The sequence below is a fragment of the Anguilla rostrata genome, chromosome 12, assembly GCF_018555375.3.
Source record: "Anguilla rostrata isolate EN2019 chromosome 12, ASM1855537v3, whole genome shotgun sequence".
In the NCBI taxonomy this organism is placed as follows: Eukaryota; Metazoa; Chordata; class Actinopteri; order Anguilliformes; family Anguillidae; genus Anguilla; species Anguilla rostrata.
In genome coordinates this window covers 41,431,767-41,453,951 of record NC_057944.1, presented here as the reverse complement: position 1 = coordinate 41,453,951, position 22,185 = coordinate 41,431,767, and the positions used below count along the sequence as shown (strand labels likewise).

The 22,185-nt window shown below is 50.2% G+C and overlaps 2 protein-coding genes across 5 annotated transcripts in view; both read left to right on the top strand.

The window, feature by feature from the left end:
- Positions 1-18,516, top strand: part of acsl3a (acyl-CoA synthetase long chain family member 3a) — a 30,153-nt gene extending 11,637 nt beyond the window's left edge. For 3 of the 4 annotated variants that reach the window (XM_064303355.1, XM_064303357.1, XM_064303356.1), the window contains 11 exons: positions 1,973-2,111; positions 3,974-4,124; positions 6,430-6,553; positions 6,856-6,927; positions 8,659-8,798; positions 9,495-9,667; positions 10,728-10,802; positions 11,256-11,447; positions 11,648-11,762; positions 14,086-14,243; positions 14,837-18,516. In XM_064303355.1, the coding sequence (XP_064159425.1) occupies positions 1,973-2,111; positions 3,974-4,124; positions 6,430-6,553; positions 6,856-6,927; positions 8,659-8,798; positions 9,495-9,667; positions 10,728-10,802; positions 11,256-11,447; positions 11,648-11,762; positions 14,086-14,243; positions 14,837-14,994 (1,497 nt within the window). In that variant the 3' untranslated portion in view covers positions 14,995-18,516. The remainder of the gene's footprint in view (positions 1-1,972; positions 2,112-3,973; positions 4,125-6,429; positions 6,554-6,855; positions 6,928-8,658; positions 8,799-9,494; positions 9,668-10,727; positions 10,803-11,255; positions 11,448-11,647; positions 11,763-14,085; positions 14,244-14,836) is intronic. The other variant, XR_010324677.1, reaches the window with a different exon arrangement.
- Positions 18,517-19,815: 1,299 nt separating this feature from the next.
- Positions 19,816-21,290, top strand: kcne4 (potassium voltage-gated channel, Isk-related family, member 4). Its single transcript, XM_064303354.1, has 2 exons — positions 19,816-19,964; positions 20,353-21,290. The coding sequence occupies exon 2, from the start codon at positions 20,376-20,378 to the stop codon at positions 20,916-20,918; it is 543 nt and encodes a 180-aa protein (XP_064159424.1). The 5' UTR covers positions 19,816-19,964; positions 20,353-20,375; the 3' UTR covers positions 20,919-21,290.
- The last annotated feature ends 895 nt before the right edge of the window (positions 21,291-22,185 follow it).

Below are 22,185 nucleotides of genomic sequence, written 5' to 3'. Positions count from 1 at the left end.
CATTCCCACGTGAGCGCACACACCCATCCCCCAGCATCCCACGGCACCCCATCACGCCAGCAGCATTCCCAGTGAGCGACACACCAGCCCCCGCCCCGATGCCACCCCACACAGCAGCATTCCCAGTGAGCGCACACACCCCATCCACCCAGCGCATTCCAGTGAGGCACCACCAGCCCACCATTCCCAGTGAGCGCACACACCCCATCCACGCCCCAGCAGCATTCCCAGTGAGCGCAACACCCATCCAGCCCAGCAGCATTCCAGTGAGACCACCCATCCAGCCCCAGCAGCATTCCCAGTGAGCGCACAACCCACACGCACGATCCCAGTGCCACACCCATCAGCCAGGCATTCCCAGTGAGCGCAACACACCCATCACCCCCAGGGCCCACCAAAGCATTCCCAGTGAGCGCACACACATCCCCCCCGACATTCCAGTGCGCACACCCTCCACGCAGCACATTCCCAGTGAGCGCACACACCCCATCCACGCCCCAGCAGCATTCCCAGTGAGCGCACACCACCACGCCCGCATGCCACCACACGCCCCAGCAGCATTCCCACGGAGCGCACACACCCCATCACCCAGCAGCATCCGAGCACATGCACATTCCAGTGAGCGCACACACCCCATCCACGCCCCAGCAGCATTCCCACGGAGCGCACACACCCCATCCACGCCCCAGCAGCATTCCCAGTGAGCGCACACACCCCATCCACGCCCCAGCAGCATTCCCACGGAGCGCACACACCCCATCCACGCCCCAGCAGCATTCCCACGGAGGCACACACCCCATCCAGCCCCAGCAGCATTCCCACGGAGCGCACACACCCCATCCACGCCCCAGCAGCATTCCACGGAGCGCACACCCCATCCACGCCCAGCAGCATTCCAGTGAGCGCACACACCCCATCCACGCCCCAGCAGCATTCCCAGTGAGCGCACACACCCCATCCACGCCCCAGCAGCATTCCCACGGGAGACCCAGGAAGAGGAACGTTCTCTTTCACATGTCCGCTGCTGGAGCAGGACGAGGCCCTAGGCGGGGGTCAGGGGGGGCGGGGGGGTTATGGTGTTCCCTGGAGGAGTGGGAATGACATTCTCCCATTTCCTCAGCTGCTAGGATAAAGCTGCCCCCCCTCGCATAACCTATGGGAAACACACATCAGAAGCGCTGAGGGGGGTGTGGAGAGGACAGCACATATGGATCTGTATTAAGAGGACACTACATATGGATCTGTATTAAGAGGACACTACATATTGATCTGTATTAAGAGGACAGCACATATGGATCTGTATTAAGAGGACACTACATATGGATCTGTATTAAGAGGACACTACATATGGATATGTATTAAGAGGACACTACATATGGATCTGTATTAAGAGGACACTACATATGGATCTGTATTTAGAGGACAGCACATATGGATCTGTATTAAGAGGACACTACATATGGATCTGTATTAAGAGGACAGCACATATGGATCTGTATTAAGAGGACACTACATATGGATCTGTATTAAGAGGACACTACATATTGATCTGTATTAAGAGGACACTACATATTGATCTGTATTAAGAGGACACTACATATGGATCTGTATTAAGAGGACACTACATATGGATCTGTATTAAGAGGACACTACATATTGATCTGTATTAAGAGGACACTACATATGGATCTGTATTAAGAGGACACTACATATGGATCTGTATTAAGAGGACAGCACATATGGATCTGTATTAAGAGGACAGCACATATGGATCTGTATTAAGAGGACAGCACATATGGATCTGTATTAAGAGGACAGCACATATGGATCTGTATTAAGAGGACACTACATATGGATCTGTATTAAGAGGACAGCACATATGGATCTGTATTAAGAGGACAGCACATGTACTGCTCTCTCTCACTCTCTCTACCCCCCTCCCTCTCTTTCTCGCCCTCTCTCTCTCCCTCAGGACATCCTGTTGGAGGTGCCCACACTGCAGCACATCATTGTTGTGGATGGCAAACCCAGCACATGGGAGGGGTTCCCCAGAGGCATCCACATGCACAACATGGCAACCGTACAAGAGCTGGGCACCAAGCCTGAGAACCGTAAGCACACGCCTCACGTTCAGTCTATCAGATCCCCCTTTACGCGGAGTCTGTCTATCGGATCCCCCTTTACGCGGAGTCTGTCTATCAGATCCCCCCTTTACGCGGAGTCTGTCTATCGGATCCCCCTTTACGCGGAGTCTGTCTATCGGATCCCCCTTTACGCGGAGTCTGTCTATCGGATCCCCCTTTACGCGGAGTCTGTCTATCGGATCCCCCTTTACGCGGAGTCTGTCTATCGGATCCCCCTTTACGCGGAGTCTGTCTATCGGATCCCCCTTTACGCGGAGTCTGTCTATCGGATCCCCCTTTACGCGGAGTCTGTCTATCAGATCCCCCTTTTATGCGGAGTCTGTCTATCAGATCCCCTCAGCACAGAGCCCAGTCTGAGTGTGGGGTTGCCATGTTGTTAGACGTGTGAAAGAGGACAGGCAGCTGCCTGGGTTCTGGCGCTCAGCGGAGTCTGTATCTGCATGTTTATGGTGACAGAGATAATGTGGATGAGACAGCCCAGATCTGCACTTGTTTCCTCTCTCTCTCGCTCTCTTCCCCTCTTTCTTTAGCCCCATATCTCTCCATCTCGCTCTACCCCCCCATCTCTCCCCCCCTTTCTCTACCCCTCTGCCTCTTTCTCTAACCCCATATCTCTCTCTCTCTCTCTCCCCCTCTTTATCTTCCCCTCCCCCCTTCCTCAATTTCTCCAGGGCAGGGTGGGGTCATGTGAATGAGGAAATAGTGAGTAGACACATCTGTGGCAGATTAGGGTCTGGGGTGAGAGAGGGAGGGGGGATGAGAGAAGGAGGGGGGTGAGAGAGGGAGGGGAGTTAAGGAACTTTGCTTTCTTTTCCTCCTTTTCTCTCCATCTCTCCGTCCTCACAGCTGCTCCTGAGTGTATTAGTGGAGGGGGGGGGTGGGGCGGTTTGTATACAAACAGTCCTGCAAGTATTCACATGACTTGCCCCCCCCCCCCTCCAGACCCACTCACCCGCTAACCTCCCCCATGCTGTCTTCAGTTTTACAGAAGCGTGAGTCTGTCTGTCTGTCTGTCTGTCTGTCTGCTCATGGTTTCTTTTCTGTTTTTCTTAGCTGTGGCCTGTTCAACATCTCAGTGTTTATTTTACAGCAACAGCTGTAATTCACAAGACATTCACACATTCACAAAATACCTCATTTCCCAGAGAAAATCACGTAGAAGCTCTGTGGTAATGATTACATCACATTACAGGCATTTAGCAGACACTCTCATCCAGAGTGACTTACACAACTTTTACACAGCATTTACACTGCATCCATTTATACAGCTGCATATATACTGAAGCAATGCCGGTTACTGCAGTAATGATGTGGACACTGTGGTAATGATGTGGACACTGTGGTAATGATGTGGATGCTCTGTGTAATGAAGTGGTAATGATGTGGACACTCTGTGGTAATGTTCCATCAGTTGCTTCTTGGTGTTGAGAGCTGGCTGGTATAGATGTGATAGGAGAGATATGGGCAATTGGATAAAAGATTTTAATCTTTGTATCCAGAGAAACCACCATGATGAGCATGCAATCCTAAATGGACAGACATGTCCTTCCTAATGCTTTTGCCTGAAACTAAGAATTTTGTGAGAACACATGGCTCGGGGGAAATTAACTCAATCTGCTCTGCATTATGAAGTTTGCTGAGTACTGTAACCAGGCCTGCCCAGGGACTCACTGCCTCCAGTACATTTTGCTCCTAATCTGCTGAAAGATGCAGCCAAGAGATAAATTGTGTGTTAGAGGCTTTTTAAACATGACTTCCTGTCTCATGTTATTTCCCTGTTACCATCCTACTCTGATCTGATGCTAACCTCTCTTTGCCCCTCCCCCCAGTGACATCGCCCCATTCCCAGCCCCGCCCCTCTGACATCGCTGTCATCATGTACACCAGCGGCTCCACAGGCGTGCCCAAGGGTGTGATGATCTCCCACGGCAACATCATTGCTGGGATCACCGGCATGGCAGAGAGGATCCCTAACCTGGGGTACGAACCCGAGGCCATTACACTGCACACCGCCCACTACACTGCACACCGCCTGTTACACTGCACACCGCACATTACACTGCACACCGCCTGTTACACTGCACACTGCTCTTACACTGCACACCGCCTGTTACACTGCACACTGCTCTTACACTGCACACTGCCCATTACACTGCACACCGCCCATTACACTGCACACCGCCAATTACACTGCACACCGCCTGTTACACTGCACACCGCCCATTACACTGCACACTGCCCTTACACTGCACACCGCCCATTACACTGCACACCGCCCATTACACTGCACACCGCCTGTTACACTGCACACCGCCCATTACACTGCACACTGCCCTTACACTGCACACCGCCCATTACACTGCACACCGCCCACTACACTGCACACTGGTCTTACACTGCACACTGCCCATTACACTGCACACTGCCTTTACACTGCACACCGGCTGTTACACTGCACACTGCTCTTACACTGCACACCGCCTGTTACACTGCACACTGCCCATTACACTGCACACCGCCCATTACACTGCACACCGCCCATTACACTGCACACCGCCCATTACACTGCACACCGCCCACTACACTGCACACCGCCCATTACACTGCACACCGCCCACTACACTGCACACCGCCCATTACACTGCACACTGCTCTTACACTGCACACCGCCTGTTACACTGCACACCGCCCACTACACTGCACACCGCCTGTTACACTGCACACTGCTCTTACACTGCACACAGCTCGTCACTCTGCACACCGCGCATTACACTGCACACTGCCCATTACACTGCACACCGCCCGTTACACTGCACATCGCCCGTTACACTGGACACAGCTCGTCACACTGCACACCGCCCATTACACTGCACACAGCTCGTCACACTGCACACCACGCACTACACTGCACGCCGCCCATTACACTGCCCACTGCTCTTACACTGCACACCACCTGTTACACTGCACACCGCCCATTACACTGCACACCGCCCACTACACTGCACATCGCCCATTACACTGCACACTGCTCTTACACTGCACACTGCTCTTACACTGCACACCGCCCGTTACACTGGACACCGCCTGTTACACTGCACACCGCCCATTACACTGCACACTGCTCTTACACTGCACACCATCTGTTACACTGCACACCGCCCGTTACACTGCACACTGCTCTTACACTGCACACTGCCCATTACACTGCACACTGCCCATTACACTGCACACTGCTCTTACACTGCACACTGCCCATTACACTGCACACTGCTCTTACACTGCACACCGCCCATTACACTGCACACTGCCCATTACACTGCACACTGCTCTTACACTGCACACTGCCCATTACACTGCACACTGCTCTTACACTGCACACCGCCTGTTACACTGCACACTGCTCTTACACTGCACACCGCCTGTTACACTGCACACTGCCCATTACACTGCACACCGCCCATTACACTGCTCACCGCCCATTACACTGCACACTGCTCATTACACTGCACACCGCCCACTACACTGCACACCGCCCATTACACTGCACACCGCCCACTACACTGCACACCGCCCATTACACTGCACACTGCTCTTACACTGCACACCGCCTGTTACACTGCACACCGCCCACTACACTGCACACCGCCTGTTACACTGCACACTGCTCTTACACTGCACACAGCTCGTCACTCTGCACACCGCGCATTACACTGCACACTGCCCATTACACTGCACACCGCCCGTTACACTGCACATCGCCCATTACACTGCACACAGCTCGTCACACTGCACACCACGCACTACACTGCACGCCGCCCATTACACTGCACACTGCTCTTACACTGCACACCACCTGTTACACTGCACGCCGCCCATTACACTGCACACTGCTCTTACACTGCACACCACCTGTTACACTGCACACCGCCCATTACACTGCATACCGCCTGTTACACTGCACACTGCTCTTACACTGCACACCGCCTGTTACACTGCACACCGCCCATTACACTGCACACTGCTCTTACACTGCACACTGCTCTTACATTGCACACTGCTCTTACACTGCACACCGCCTGTTACACTGCACACTGCTCTTACACTGCACACCGCCTGTTACACTGCACACTGCTCTTACACTGCACACTGCTCTTACATTGCACACTGCTCTTACACTGCACACTGCTCTTACACTGCACACCGCCCACAGCACTGCACACTGCTCTTACACTGCACACCGCCCGCCCTTGTGTGTGTGTAATGATGGCTGTTTTCTTGCGGGCAGTGAGAATGACACCTACATCGGGTACCTGCCGCTGGCCCACGTGCTGGAGCTCAGCGCCGAGCTGGTGTGCGTCTCACACGGCTGCCGCATCGGCTACTCCTCCCCGCACACGCTGGCCGACCAGGTGAGCCCAACCGCCAAGCACACTCACCTGCGCCTCAAACACCCAATCACACACTCACCTGTGCCTCAAACACCCAATCACACACTCACCTGCATCTGAACCACACAATCACTCACTTAGCAGTAATTTTTTAAGTAAGTTTTATCTTGGCCAGACGACCAATAAATATTTATGTTTCTCCGTTGAAAACCGCGCTAAACCAAAGACCAGCATCAGCTTGTTCATTTTTCGTTACAGCCAAATGAAATATTTTGTAAAGTTCAAACGTGCTGCTGACGTGGCTTTATCTGGTTGTTCGACAGTCGACTAAGATCAAGAAGGGCAGCCAGGGAGACGCCAGCATTCTGCGGCCCACCCTGATGGCTGCCGTCCCGGTAAGGCCAGTCCTGCCCTGTACCCCGAGCGTGCCAAACCTGTCCCCCTCCAGCGCCCTCCCTCTCCCCTGCCCTGTACCCCGAGCGTGCCAAACCCGTCCCCTTCCAGCGCCCTCCCTCTCCCCTGCCCTGTACCCCCAGCATGCCAAACCCGTCCCCTTCCAGCGCCCTCCCTCTCCCCTGCCCTGTACCCCCAGCATGCCAAACCCGTCCCCTTCCAGCGCCCTCCCTCTCCCCTGCCCTGTACCCCCAGCGTGCCAAACCTGTCCCCTTCCAGCGCCCTCCCTCTCCCCTGCCCTGTACCCCCAGCGTCAGGGGACTCCCTGCTACAGTCTGCCCCCCCCCGCCCTACTGCAGGACGCCTGGCTCCCCCAACCCCCCGGCTCCTGCATCCTGCTCTGTTCTACATTTCTGTGCCTTGCATGCAAACTTTGGCTTAGGAAAGGGATGTGTCCCTGGTTAGGTCCCCATAGGTCTGAAATTCTCCCTCTCAGAAATAAAGCTGATAGACACAGTCCCCACATTCACTGCACAACCATCTTTTACACAAACACAGTCCCCACACGCACTGCACAACCATCTTTTACACAAACACAGTCCCCACACACACTGCACAACCATCTTTTACACAAACACAGTCCCCACATTCACTGCACAACCATCTTTTACACAAACACAGTCCCCACACACACTGCACAACCATCTTTTACACAAACACAGTCCCCACATTCACTGCACAACCATCTTTTACACAAACACAGTGCCCACACATGCTGCACAACCATCTTTTACACAAACACAGTCCCCACACACACTGCACAACCATCTTTCACACAAACACAGTCCCCACACACACTGCACAACCATCTTTTACACAAACACAGTCCCCACATTCACTGCACAACCATCTTTTACACAAACACAGTCCCCACATTCACTGCACAACCATCTTTCACACAAACACAGTCCCCACACACACTGCACAACCATCTTTCACACAAACACAGTCCCCAAACACACTGCACAACCATCTTTCACACAAACACAGTCCCCACACACACTGCACAACCATCTTTCACACAAACACAGTCCCCACACACTGCATTGGGCTGCGCTGGGTTTTGGATGCTGGCTCAGGAATGGGATTGTGGGAATGTGGAGGTCTTTAACGGAAACGGAGTCACTGTTTCCATGCCGACGGTCTCCAGGGGCTTGTGTTTGTGTCCAGCGTAGTTACAGCATCGCGGCTGCATCACATGCACTGCTGGCCTGCAGGGCAGAGGTCCCACACCACTGCACTGCTGGGGCCCCAGTAAGGGCCTCACACACTCACACACACACATACACACGTACATACACACACACACACACACACACATACATACATACACACACACACACACACACACGGTATCCCTTTTTTTCCACAGGACTGTGTGTGTGTGTGTGTGTGTGTGATTCTGCAGGAGATCATGGGGTGGGTGGGTGTGTGTGTGTGTGTGTGTGTGTGTGATTCTGCAGGAGATCATGGGGTGGGTGGGTGGGTGGGTGGGTGTGTGTGTGTGTGTGTGATTCTGCAGGAGATCATGGGGTGGGTGGGTGTGTGTGTGTGTGTGTGTGTGTGTGTGATTCTGCAGTAGATCATGGGGTGTGTGTGTGTTTGTGTAGGAGATGGTGTGTGTGTGTGTGTGATTCTGCAGGAGATCATGTGGTGTGTGTTTGTGTGTGCAGGAGATCATGGACCGTATCTATAAGAATGTGATGCTGAAGGTGGAGGAGATGAGCAGGGTGCAGAGGACCATGTTCACTTTGGCCTACAACTACAAGATGGAGCAGCTCTGCCTGGGCAACAGCACTCCACTGTGTGATGGGTACAAACACACCAGCGCACACACACACACTCACACACACACACCATACACACTCACACTCTCACACACACCATACACGCACACACACACACTATACACACACGCGCACGCGCGCACACACACACACCATACACACTCACACACACCATAAACACTCACACTCTCACACACACCATACACGCACACACACACACACACACACACACTATACACACACGCGCACGCGCGCACACACACCATACACACTCTCACACGCGCGCGCACACACACACACACACACACACACACACACACACACACACACACACACACACACTCACACACACACACACACCATACACACTCACACTCTCACACACACCATACACGCACACACACACACACACTATACACACACGCGCACGCGCTCACACACACACACACCATACACGCACACACACACGCACACACACTATACACACTCTCACACACACCATACACACTCTCACACACACACCAGCACGCACACACTCACACACACCATACACGCACACACACACTATACACACTCTCACACACACCATACACACACACACACACGCACACAGGCTGTACTAAAACTAATGCACACAAACATGCTCATACACAATAATACTACACACTCCTCATTTTCCTCGTCACACAGGTGTGATACCTGCCTGTCCATGTGTGCTGCAGGCTGGTGTTCCGGAAGGTGCGCTCCCTGCTGGGGGGGCAGACGCGGGTGCTCTTGTCGGGTGGGGCACCCCTCTCTGCAGCCACACAGCGCTTCATGAACATCTGCTTCTGCTGCCCCGTGGGCCAGGGGTACGGCCTGACCGAAACCTGCGGAGCGGGGACCATCAGCCAGAGTGAGCGGGGCGGGGTGGGGCGAGGCCGTCAGCCAGAGTGACGGCGGGGGGGACATCACGAGTGAGCGGGCGGGCGGGGCGGGCGGGACCATCAGCCAGAGTGAGCGGGGCGGGGCGGCGGGGCGGGACCATCAGCCAGAGTGAGCGGGGCGGGGCGGGGCGGGACCATCAGCCAGAGTGAGCGGCGGCGGGGCGGGACCATCAGCCAGAGTGAGCGGGGCGGGGGGGACCATCAGCCAGAGTGAGCGGGGCGGGGCGGGCAGGGGGACCATCAGCCAGAGTGAGCAGGGCGGGGTGGGGCGAGGCCGTCAGCCAGAGTGAGCGGGGCGGGCGCCATGCCAGAGTGAGGGCGGGCGGGCGACATCAGCCAGAGTCGGGCGAGGCGGGGCGGGCAGGGCGGGACCATCAGCCAGAGTGAGCGGGGCGGGGTGGGGCGAGGCCGTCAGCCAGAGTGAGCGGGGCGGGGTGGGAACATCATCCAGAGTGAGCTGATTTAATATCTGAGCAGTGCTGATTTAGTCTCTGCGCAGTGCTGATTTAGTCTGTGCGCAGTGCTGATTTAGTCTGTGCACAGTGCTGATTTAGTCTCTGAGTGCATGTGCTGATTTAGTCTGTGCAGCAGTGCTGATTTAGTCTGTTGCGCATGCTGAAGTTGCCGTGCTGATTTAGTCTCTGCGCAGTGCTGATTTAGTCTCTGCGCAGTGCTGATTTAGTCTCTGCGCAGTGCTGATTTAGTCTCTGCGCAGTGCTGATTTAGTCTCTGCGCAGTGCTGATTTAGTCTGTGCGCAGTGCTGATTTAGTCTCTGCGCAGTGCTGATTTAGTCTCTGCGCAGTGCTGATTTAGTCTCTGCACAGCGCAGGCCTTGGCGTGATGCGTTGGGTCCCTCGCGGGGCTTCTGGTCCTGGCGGCTCCAGTACATTTCCACTGCATTTGGCAGAACTGGCCCCAGACCCGGCTTTGCCCCTGGGAGCCCAACCACAAAGCCTTGCGAGCGGAGCTGGGTTACCATGGTGACGCAGTGGCGCAGTGATGTCACACGCTCTGGGTTTGTGTTTCAGTGTGGGACTACAGCACGGGGCGTGTGGGCGCTCCTCTGGTCTGCTCCGAAATCGCCCTGAGGGACTGGGAGGAGGGTGAGTGGCACGCAGCTGTCCTCTGCGCACCATGGCCAAAAGTATGTGGACACCTGACATCCAACATCTCATCCAGAATTACAGGCATTAATATGGAGCTGGCTCTCCCTTTGCTGCTATAACAACCTCCACTCTTCTGGGAAGGCTTTAGACTATATGTTGGAATATTGCTGCAGGGATTTGCTTCCATTCAGCCTGGTAATCCTGCCCTGACACAGTGCAGCTGTGCTCCGGGTAAATATTTAGCAACTCCTGTCAAGTCCCTGCTACACAGACACACACTCTCTCTTATACACACAAACACACACACACAGCCATAGGGCAGGATTAATCCTACTTACCTGCTAATTTATCACACAGATGTATCTCTCCCTTTACAGTGGCTAATTTTAAGAGATAATACACATGCACACGTATACACACGTTCGTAATACCCCCCCCCCCCCCCCACAGGCGGCTATCTCAGCACAGACAGACCGCACCCCCGGGGGGAGATCCTGATTGGAGGACCCAATGTCTCCATGGGCTACTATAAGGACCCGGCCCGGAACCAGCAGGACTTCTTTGTGGACGGGAACGGGCAGCGTTGGTTCTGCACGGGGGACATCGGTGAGGTGCTCCCGGACGGCTGCTTAAAGATCATCGGTGAGAACCAGACCTCGCACTCGCACTTCCTCACCACCTGTCCTGATTCACCAGCCCCAGGCCCAGCGAACCAGGAGGACCTCCTATCCCATAATCCCTTTCTGGCCAAATCCTCACCCTTAGCTTGGCATGTTGTAATGGACACTGCCCTGGTATTGGTGCGTGAGGCCCATCTCCCAGCATGCTGTGCGTCTCCACAGATCGGAAGAAGGACCTGGTGAAGCTGCAGGCGGGGGAGTATGTGTCCCTGGGGAAGGTGGAGGCCGCGCTCAAGAACTGCCCTCTGGTGGACAACATCTGTGCGTACGCCAACAGGTGCGTCACTCTGCTCTGAACTGCACGGGCATGCGTTCTGAACACTCTCCCCCTCCCCTCCCCCTCCCGCCCCCCCCCCCCCCTGCAGACCGGTCCAGCCCCCGCCCCCTTCTCCCTGCAGACCAGTCCAGTAAAGTTACAATTCATCTCGATGAAGCATAAGGATGTATAGTTATATTCTGAGTATTTTTAAGGTTGTGTTGTTCCGCTCTCTGCAGTGACCAGTTGTGTGTGATTAGCTTTCTGCAGTGACCAGTCGGTTGTGATTGGCTCTTTGCAGTGACCAGTCGTGCGCAATTGGCTCTCTGCAATGACCAGTCGTAGGTGATTGGCTCTCTGCAATGACCAGTCGTACGTGATTGGCTCTCTGCAGTGACCAGTTGTGTGTGATTGGCTCTCTGCAGAGACCAGTCGTGTGATTGGCTCTCTGCATTAACCAGTCATGTGTGACTGGCTCTACATTACATTACATTACATTCATTTGGCAGACACTTTTATCCAAAGCGACGTACAAAAAGTGCATTTCATGGTCGTAGACAACTGCTGAACACGGGTTCAGTAAGGTACAATACTTATTTTGTACAGCTATTTCTAGCCGAGAACAATGAACACTATTCTGGTCTAACATCTGCAAAGCCAACTAGGCAGAAGAATAAGCTACAGTATTAGGACAAATACAAATTACCAAGAAGTGCAGGGATGGGGCAACATGTAACAAGTGACAAAAAAAAAAAAACCCTTTTTCCTATTATACAGCGTGGTGGTGGTTAGTCTAGGTATAGTCTGAAGAGATGAGTCTTCAGGCCACGGCGGAAGATGGATAGTGAGGGGGAGGTTCGGAGAGGGACGGGGAGTTCGTTCCACCACTGGGGAGCTAGGGTGGAGAAGCTCTGTGATCCCTTTGGGCGGGTGGGAGGGGTTACAAGGCGCCCTGCTGCCGCAGAGCGGAGTGGTCGAGCAGGCACATAGAATTGAGTCATGTCCTGCAAGTAGATGGGGGCTGTCCTGTTGGCAGCAGTGTAGGCAAGGGTCAGGGCTTTGAACCGGATCCTGGCAGCGACCGGTAGCCAGTGAAGTGATCGCAGCAGAGGAGTGACGTGGGAGAATTTGGGGAGGTTGTAGATGAGTTGGGCAGCGGCATTCTGAATCATCTGTAGTGGCTGTATGGCACAAGCTGGCAGGCTTGCAAGGAGAGAGTTGCAGTAATCAAGGCGAGAGGTCACCGTAGCCTGGACGAGCAGCTGGGTGGAGTGCGTCGTCAGGTATGGTCGAATCCTCCTGATGTTGTACAGGAGGAATCTGCAGGACCGTGATGTTGCCTTGATGTGCTCCTTGAGGTCCAGTTGGTCATCCAGGACCACCCCCAAGCTCTTGGCAGAGTGAGAGGCAGTCACTGTGGTGCCATCAACCGTGATTGAGAGTTCACGAAGCAAGGAGGTCTTGCACGGGAAGAAGAGCAGCTCAGTTTTGTTGAGGTTGAGCTTCAGATGGTGGCTGGCCATCCAGGTGGAGATGTCAGCCAGGCAGGAAGAGATCTTATCATTGACCTGTGTGGCCGAGGGGGGGAAGAAAAGAAGAGTTGTGTGTCATCTGCATAACAATGATAGGAAAAGCCATGTGAATTAATGACTGAACCAAGAGATCTGGTGTATAAGGAGAACAGCAGAGGACCCAGTACAGATCCCTGCGGCACTCCCGTAACAAGTGGATGAGAAGCAGAGGCAGACCCCTTCCAGGTGACCTGGTAGGTCCTATCTGCAAGATAGGAAGCGAACCAAGACAGGGCAGTCCCGGCAATTCCCATCCCAGCCAAGGTGGAGAGGAGTATTTTATGGTTGACCGTGTCAAAAGCTGCAGACAGGTCAAGAAGGATCAGGACAGAGGAGAGGCGTGAGGCTCTTGCAGTGGCAAGTGCCTCCGTCACAGCTAGGAGCGCAGTCTCTGTTGAGTGCCCAGATCGGAAGCCAGACTGGTGAGGGTCTAGCAGGTTGTTCTGATGGAGAAAAGAGGTTAATTGTTTAAGAACTGCTCTTTCAAGGGTTTTGGACAGAAAGGGTAGAAGCGATACGGGTCGATAATTTGTTACATCGGAGGGGTCTAAGGTGGGTTTTTTGAGAAGTGGGGTAACACGAGCCATCTTAAAATCAGAGGGAACATGACCAGAGGAGAGAGAGGAATTAACAATGGAGGACAGATAGGGAAGGAGCTCGCTGGAAATGGATTGGAACAGTGACCAGTCGTACGTGATTGGCTCTCTGCAGTGACCAGTCGTGTGTGATTGGCTCTCTGCAGTGACCAGTCCTATGTAATTGGCTCTCTGCAGTGACCAGTCATACGTGATTGGCTTCGTGGTGCCCAATCAGAAGCAGCTTCTGGCCCTGGCAGAGCAGAGGAGGGTCAGAGGGTCGTGGGAGGAGCTCTGTAGCAGCGCTGAGATGGAGGCAGAGGTGCTGCAGCTCATCACTGAGACGGCCATCGCAGGTACGAGAGCTCAGGACCCAACCCCGCGCCACAGAGCACACCAGAGACCCAGCTGTGTGAGATCCAGCTGTGCTTGAGTGAGACCCAACTGCGTGAGACCCAGCTGTGCTTGAGTGAGACCCAACTGCGTGAGACCCAGCTGTGCTTGAGTGAGACCCAACTGCGTGAGACCCAGCTGTGCTTGAGTGAGACCCAACTGCGTGAGACCCAGCTGTGCTTGAGTGAGACCCAACTGCGTGAGACCCAGCTGTGCTTGAGTGAGACCCAACTGCGTGAGACCCAGCTGTGCTTGAGTGAGACCCAACTGTGTGAGACCCAGCTGTGCTTGAGTGAGACCCAACTGTGTGAGACCCAGCTGTGCTTGAGTGAGACCCAACTGTGTGAGACCCAGCTGTGCTTGAGTGGTGAGCTGTGCCTCTCTGAGATCGAGCTGTGCTTGTCTGGTGGTGAGATGTGGCTTTCTGTCAACACATTGATGAGACATGTTTAGCGCTATTCTGCACGTTACACCATCTAAACCTGCCTGATGCATTTCCTGTCCAGAGAGCGATTCACTTCCTGTAATGCCTGTGATGCATTTCCTGTCTGTGCAGCCAAGCTGGAGCGGTTCGAGATCCCGCGGAAGATCCGTTTGAGTGCCGAGCCCTGGACACCGGAGACCGGCCTGGTAACCGATGCCTTCAAACTGAAACGCAAGGAGCTGAAGACCCACTACCTGCAGGACATAGAGAGACTGTACGGGGGGAAGTAGGCACACCTGCCCCTCCTCCTGCCCCCTCCCGCCCCCGCCTCCACAAGCTCATTAGACTCACCCCACCCCAACACCACAAGCTCATTAAACTCACCCCACCCCAACACCACAAGCTCATTAGACTCACCCCACCCCAACACCACAAGCTCATTAGACTCACCCCACCCCAACACCACAAGCTTATTAGACTCACCCCACCCCAACACCACAAGCTCATTAGACTCACCCCATCCCGTTACTATAAGCTCATTAAACTCACCCCACCCCAACACCACAAGCTCATTAGACACACCCCACCCCAACACCACAAGCTCATTAGACTCACCCCACCCCAACACCACAAGCTCATTAGACTCACCCTGCTCCGCCCCGTCCCGTTACCATAAGCTTGTTAAACGGGGCAGCACTTGAATCTCCACAAAATAAGAGCCAGAATGTGGCACACGATGGCCACCGACAGCTGAATATTTATATACTTTAGGTCTGTATCTTTATGATGTCTTCTCTAAGGCCAGGCAGCAAACCGGCCCTTACCTGGGGGGTCAGGTGAGTCGGGGGGAGGGGCAGGCGAGTCTCGGCCCCCCTGTCCCTCAGGGGAAGCCTTGGGTCTGGCTGAGGTATGAGATGTGAGGTGGACCTGCCCGAGCCCTGGGGTTATTATAAACTCAACTGAGAGGACTTTTCCCTGATTTTTCTGTTGTTCCAATCAATGAATATCTTGTGTCTGAAGATCAAGAAGTCATGAGAGATCAAATGCAAATATTTTATTTTTCATTTAGTTTATTATCATTCTTTGTGATTTAATTTTTTTCTTCTCAGTGTGTTTTTTTTCCTTTACTTATCTGGTGTTTGCTATCTATCATCATGTTCTACGGGTCGTCTCCAGGGGTAATTGTTTACAAATTTGCGAGACAAGTGTGACTCTGTTTTATCAAACAAACGGACTAACACGCCTGCTTTAAACTGAGCATGAAAAACGCAGTTTCAGAAAAACAAAAAGACCTGAATCTGCTTTATGAATTTCTACAACACTTACCTCAAATCACAAGATTTTCAGGGGGTTTCTGTCTCATATTTAAATCCAGGTTTCTCATTGGCTGATTATGATCATCTCATTAGATCCAGGTTTTAAATTGGCTGATTATTATTTATTATCGTTTATCGTTTACTGTCGTTTCTGTGAGCTGCCAGTCAGGAGCCCAGTGGCAGTGGTTTTCTCTCAGATCATTAGATGCGTGTAGAAATGGCCGCTCCCATTAAACAGAGTTATATAACCTGCTTTTAATACAGTTACTCTGCTTACTGTTAGCTTTAGCCATGCTGCTCTTCTAAAAAGCACAGGGTACAGAAGAATGAATGTTACCTCATGTACTGATGTCTGTGTTTCTGATAAAATGAGACTATTTGAAGGCACTGTTTGTGCAGCTAATATTGTGCAATGGTAGGGTGCTGCATTATACTTATCTTGTGGTTACTGTTGTGATTGCTACGGTTGCTGATTATGTCATGTACCTTTTCTGATCCAATAAGGAAAAACTTGAATGTGCAATATACTCAAACTTCCCAACACTAAAATGACCAGGCACAGGCTGCCCCTGTAATGCATGAATAATAATTAACATACAACAAAAATAATACTCACAGGATACGGAACTGTTCCAACTCTTTTTTTGTGATAATACTCTATGTACTGTATATGTACGTGCAAGTATCCATGCATACAGACATGTGTTTGCAGAGGTGTGCAATTTCTTATTCTTATTTTGATAAGGACTCGGACATGTTGGATGACTTAACACAATAAATACATTTGAAATAGTATTCCAATACTCTTCAAATAGAACTCTTATACTCTTCCAACAGAACTCCAATACTCTTCCAATAGCACTCCAATACTCTTCCAACAGAACTCCGATACTCTTCCAATAGAACTCCAATATAGCTCAGGAGGTAAGAGCAGTTGTCTGGCAGTCAGATGGTTGCACTTCCAACAGAACTTCAATACTCTTCCAATAGAACTCTTATACTCTTCCAACAGAACTCTGATAATCTTCCAATAGAACTCTTATACTCTTCCAACAGAACTCTGATAATCTTCCAATAGAACTCTGATACTCTTCCAACAGAACTCTGATAATCTTCCAATAAAACTCTTATACTCTTCCAACAGAACTCTGTTACTCTTCCAGTAGAACTCCAGTACTCTTCCAACAGAACTCCAATACTCTTCCAATAGCACTCCAATACTCTTCCAACAGAACTCTGATACTCTTCCAATAGAACTCTTATACTCTTCAAACAGAACTCTGATACTCTTCCAATTGAACTCTGATACTCTTCCAATAGAACTCCAGTACTCTTCCAACAGAACTCTGATACTCTTCCAATAGAACTCCAGTATTCTTCCAACATAACTCTGATACTCTTCCAGTAGAACTCCAGTACTCTTCCAATAGAACTTCCAATACTCTTCCAGTAGATCTCCCAATACTCTTCCAATAGAACTCCAATTCTTTTCCAACAGAGAATGGTTGTCTGGCAGTCGGAGGGTTGCCAGTTTGATCCCCCGCTCTGGGCGTGTCGAAGTGACCCAGAACAAGACACCCAACCCCTAATTGCTCCCAACGAGCTGATTGGTACCTTGCCTTTCACTGTTGGTGTGTTGTGAGTGTGTTGAATGGGTGAATGAGAGGCATCAATTGTAAAGCACTTTGGATAAAAAAGAACTTACAATACTCCAATAGAATTCCAATAGAACTCCAATATTGTAGGAACTATAGAGAATCTATCATTTGCTTTTACGGCACTTGCTTGATTTGAGCAGTGTACATGTTTCTGCATGTGTGTGAGTGTGTGCGTGTGTGTGTGTATGCGCATATAGCAGGAAAAGCTATGGGAGGGAATGCTATAGGAGGAGGCTCTATAGGTGGGGATGCTATAGGAGACAGTATAGCAGGAGATGCTATAGATGGGGATGCTTTAGGAGGAGGTGCTGAAGGAAGAGATTCTATAGGAGGAGATGCTATAGTGTAATATATAGTAGGAAATGCTATATGAGGAAGCGCTATAGTGGATGCTTTATGGCATGGTATAGGAAATTATATAGGAGGAGATGCTATAGGAGATGCTATGGGATGAAACGCTATAGGAGATGCTATAGGACACGGTATAGGAGGAAACGCTATAGGAGATTATATAGTAGGAGATACTATAGGAGACGGTATAGGAGGAAACTATATATGAGATTATAGGAGCAGTACTCTTCGGGTAAGAATGGTTTTGCTTCTGCACACTTATACTCTCGGGGACAGCTATCAAGATGCAGTACAGATACCAGATGTATGAAATCTATTTTAATTTATATAATCGCTGTTATACCAACCAGACTGAAGTCCATGATTACCGTGGAAATTTCCATGTACCATGGATTACTGTGTGTGTGTCACACTTCTATTTTTTGGTAATTTACCTTGTAAATGATTTCATGGCAGGTAAATAAAAGTTTGTTTGGTCTAAAAGGTTCATTACCATGTGTTTCATTTGGAAAAGTTCTTAAAAAGATTTTTTCAAAGCCACTTTCCTGGATTCACCTACAGTTTTCTTGCATGTGAGCTATCTGGTAGAGAGAGAGACGCTGATATAGCTTATGTGCTACTGTCTGCTAAACACAGAACTCTCACACTGTGCTTATGTGCTACTGTCCCCTAAACACAGAACTCTCACACTGTGCTTGTGCTACTGTCTGCTAAAAACACAGAACTCACACTCTGTGCTTATGTGCTACTGTCTGCTAAACACAGAACTCTCACACTGTGCTTATGTGCGACTGTCTGCTAAACACAGAACTCACACACTGCTTATGTGCTACTGTCCCCTAAACACAGAACTCACACCTGTGCTTATGTGCGACTGTCTGCTAAACACAGAACTCTCACACTGTGCTTATGTGCTACTGGCCCCTAAACAAGAGAACTCACACACTGTATGGATCTGAATGGATTTTCTGAGGATTACATTCTAAGGCAATTAAATGTTATTCCCACATCACACATCAAACGTTCTTACAAGCTACAGAGAACACATCTGCCAATCTGAAGAGACAGTTTTCTGAGAATAGTGTGACTGGACTGAAACAGTGAATTGTTATCAAAGCATGATTATTAAATATAACTCTATTCTTACAGCTGTTCTATAAACATGTGCTGTAAGTGCAATCCATCACGTATTTGCTTGATAAAATGTGGACAAATTCCTTATTTCATAACAGCTGTGTCATGAAGGCCAGCCTGAGGACACATGGGCTTCGCAGATCCAACCCTCTAGGTTGATGTAAGAATTTCTGTCCCTGCTCAGGGTTCAAAATGTCATAATATAACTTTTGGCTATGGAGAGTACTCTTTTCTTTCCAGAGATAGCCTACAAAAGAATACTGTACAGTGCTTGAGTAAATATGAGCAACAGATTTGCAGCTGCAAAAAGGTCGGTGGACATAGTCTGTAAAATGTTTCTTTATGCAGTTTACATGCGTTTGCTGTAATCACAGAGAACAGTTGGGTGGCCGCGTGCGCAGCCCGTGGCCTCAATCCCAGAACATCGATCTTTTGCCATATTCATCATAGAGGTCAGACGTACTGTTGTAAAACTTCACAAAAAAAAGAAAATAAGATGGCTGAAACCTGTATGAACTCGCACTGGGGACACCCTTTATTTGAGAAGTTAGCTGTCACAGATTTCACAGGCGCCATTCTCTCCCTAGATTGGAAATTGGCCAGAAGCACGAGTTTCCAGAATAACCCCCCCGCCCCCCGGTCCGTCACCCTCCGCAGTTCCGGACCTATTTAAGCAGTTTACAGCCGGCAGTTTACGCAGATGTGGGGAAACTTGCACGTACCCAAAGTTCGAAATCAAACTCGGGCAATACCTGATATTTTACAGTTCAGCGCAGATTCAGTGATCTGAAATAACCATCGGTAAGTGGCAATTATCTATAATACATTCTTTATCTTTACTATCCGTAGTAGTAGTAATCTATATTTATAAATGTATTAATTGAAACATCCATATCTCATTTGATAGATTTTTTCTTCATAGTGTTATTTTAACTAATATTTATTTTGCATTGAGCGATACAAATTTAATGTTAAAACATTCCCATAACTCCGTAGTACGAAATAGAACAGAATATTAATGGGTGCGCTCTCCCGTGAACTTATCTTCTTTGAGTTGACAATATTATGAGCACATGTAAATTGAGGATTAAATGTCAAAGCCACTTCCCAGCAAGTTCGGCTGCACGCGGGAAAGCACAGAGACCGTTTCAATATTGGCAAATTTATTCCATTAATGTATTATTTTTAGGAAACCATTGAGACTCGCGTCAGATGACTAGGATGGAGACCGCAAATAACGACACATCGCCAAACCCTCTCCATCTGCAGATGGGTGGCGACTCCGGCGCCCAACCTGGCAGCGGCGATGGCAATGCGTATCTGTACATTTTAATAGTCATGTCTTTTTACGGGGTGTTTCTGTGCGGGATCATGCTGGGTTATATCCGGTCCAAGAGGCGAGAGAAGAAGCCGAACGTGTTCACGCATTTAATCTATGAGGAGGAGAAGCGCGAGTGGGGGGCCGTTCAGAAGAAGCACAGCCTGACCCTTCCCATTAGCGCGGGTCTCAGGTCCGTCCAAGTGTCGCTCCCTTTTGGTGGGACCCTGTACAACGGCAAGCTTCCGGCGCCGCTCTCGTGCGCCCTGTGTTCCGTGGAGCAGAGCAGCGCGAGCTCCCTCTGCTCCTCCGCCGACGTGCACTTCGCCATAGAGGAGGAGTCGGACAGCGGCACTGCCGAGGTTGCGGAGGAGGCACTCAGGGGATGTCCGGACAACTGCGACGATTCCGCGGATGTTCTCAAAGAACGCTGGTGACAGAGGGAATCCTGAAAAAGTGCGGGAGAGGAAGTACGCGTAAACTGCGTCTCTCTCCAAATGAAGGTTTATTTTGGACTATTTATTGGAGGGCATAAGAACTCTGGCCTGTGTATTTTCAGAACTGAAATTCACCTGGGAACCACTTGAAACTTGATATGCTTTTTCGAGATTAAAAAAATAAAATGAGCAATGCTGCGTAGATGTTCATCGCCTTCTTACTATACATTTTATCCCGTTTTCAAATGTATATATTACAAAACCATTTGTATATATTGTTCCCTGATTTCTTCAGTGATTTCATGCAATTATTTAAACTACAACTTAGTCACTTTTCATAGTGAAATAAAGTTTGTTTTTCGTTTACAAAAACGGTTTTAAGTTTTCATTGAACGCAGGCAAGCAGTCCGCTTTGTGCACTTTTCCTCCGGAAGAGGGCGGGTTTGTGCCAGTTTTGCCAACCGAAGCCCGTTGCTCCCGTCACTTTGAGCCTCACCAATGTACGTACTTCGGCTGAAAAAAATAATTTAAAAAGTATAATATCTGAACTTTGAACAATATGTATATATTATTTTTCTATGATTCACTGCATGTATGATTAAAGAGAGAAATGCCCATTATTATCTTGCACGTCTCTGGAGCCAAACATCTATTAATACTAACGTATAGGTTTCCCAAAAAAAGGTCCTATACCATATTCTAACATTAGAATGGCCTTTAAAGTAGAATATATGCTCTGGCTAGAGTGTGACCACAAAGCCAAGAGATTTTAACTGACTGTAATTTTCTGATGCAGCCAGGTGAGGTTGTAATTAAGGGAATCGTGGAATGAAACACTCCACACTGAGAGAAGAACTACACACACTCTGTTTAACCACCAGCCAATCAGCTCAGTCTGTCTGGGCCCTGACAGAGTCCTCCATCTCAAAGTATTATAAATATAAACCTTTATTTGACTGGGAAGTCACATTGAAATCAAAACCTCTCTTACAAGTAAGACCTAGCCATGACAGGGCCAAAGCAGTATAAAACAGCATACAAAACAACAACAAGGACAACAGTAGCACACAGAATAAAACAACCAACATGATAAAATACATAAACTAAAACAGTGTTAAATAAGTTCAGGGTTTAAAACAAGAACAGGTCACAGATAAAATATCAATTATCTCTTTTAAAATCTGGTAACGAGATGAGATAATCAAGTTTGAGTTTAGCCTGCAGCTCGTTCCAGGCCCATGAGCCTTGATAGAGCAAGCTCATCTTG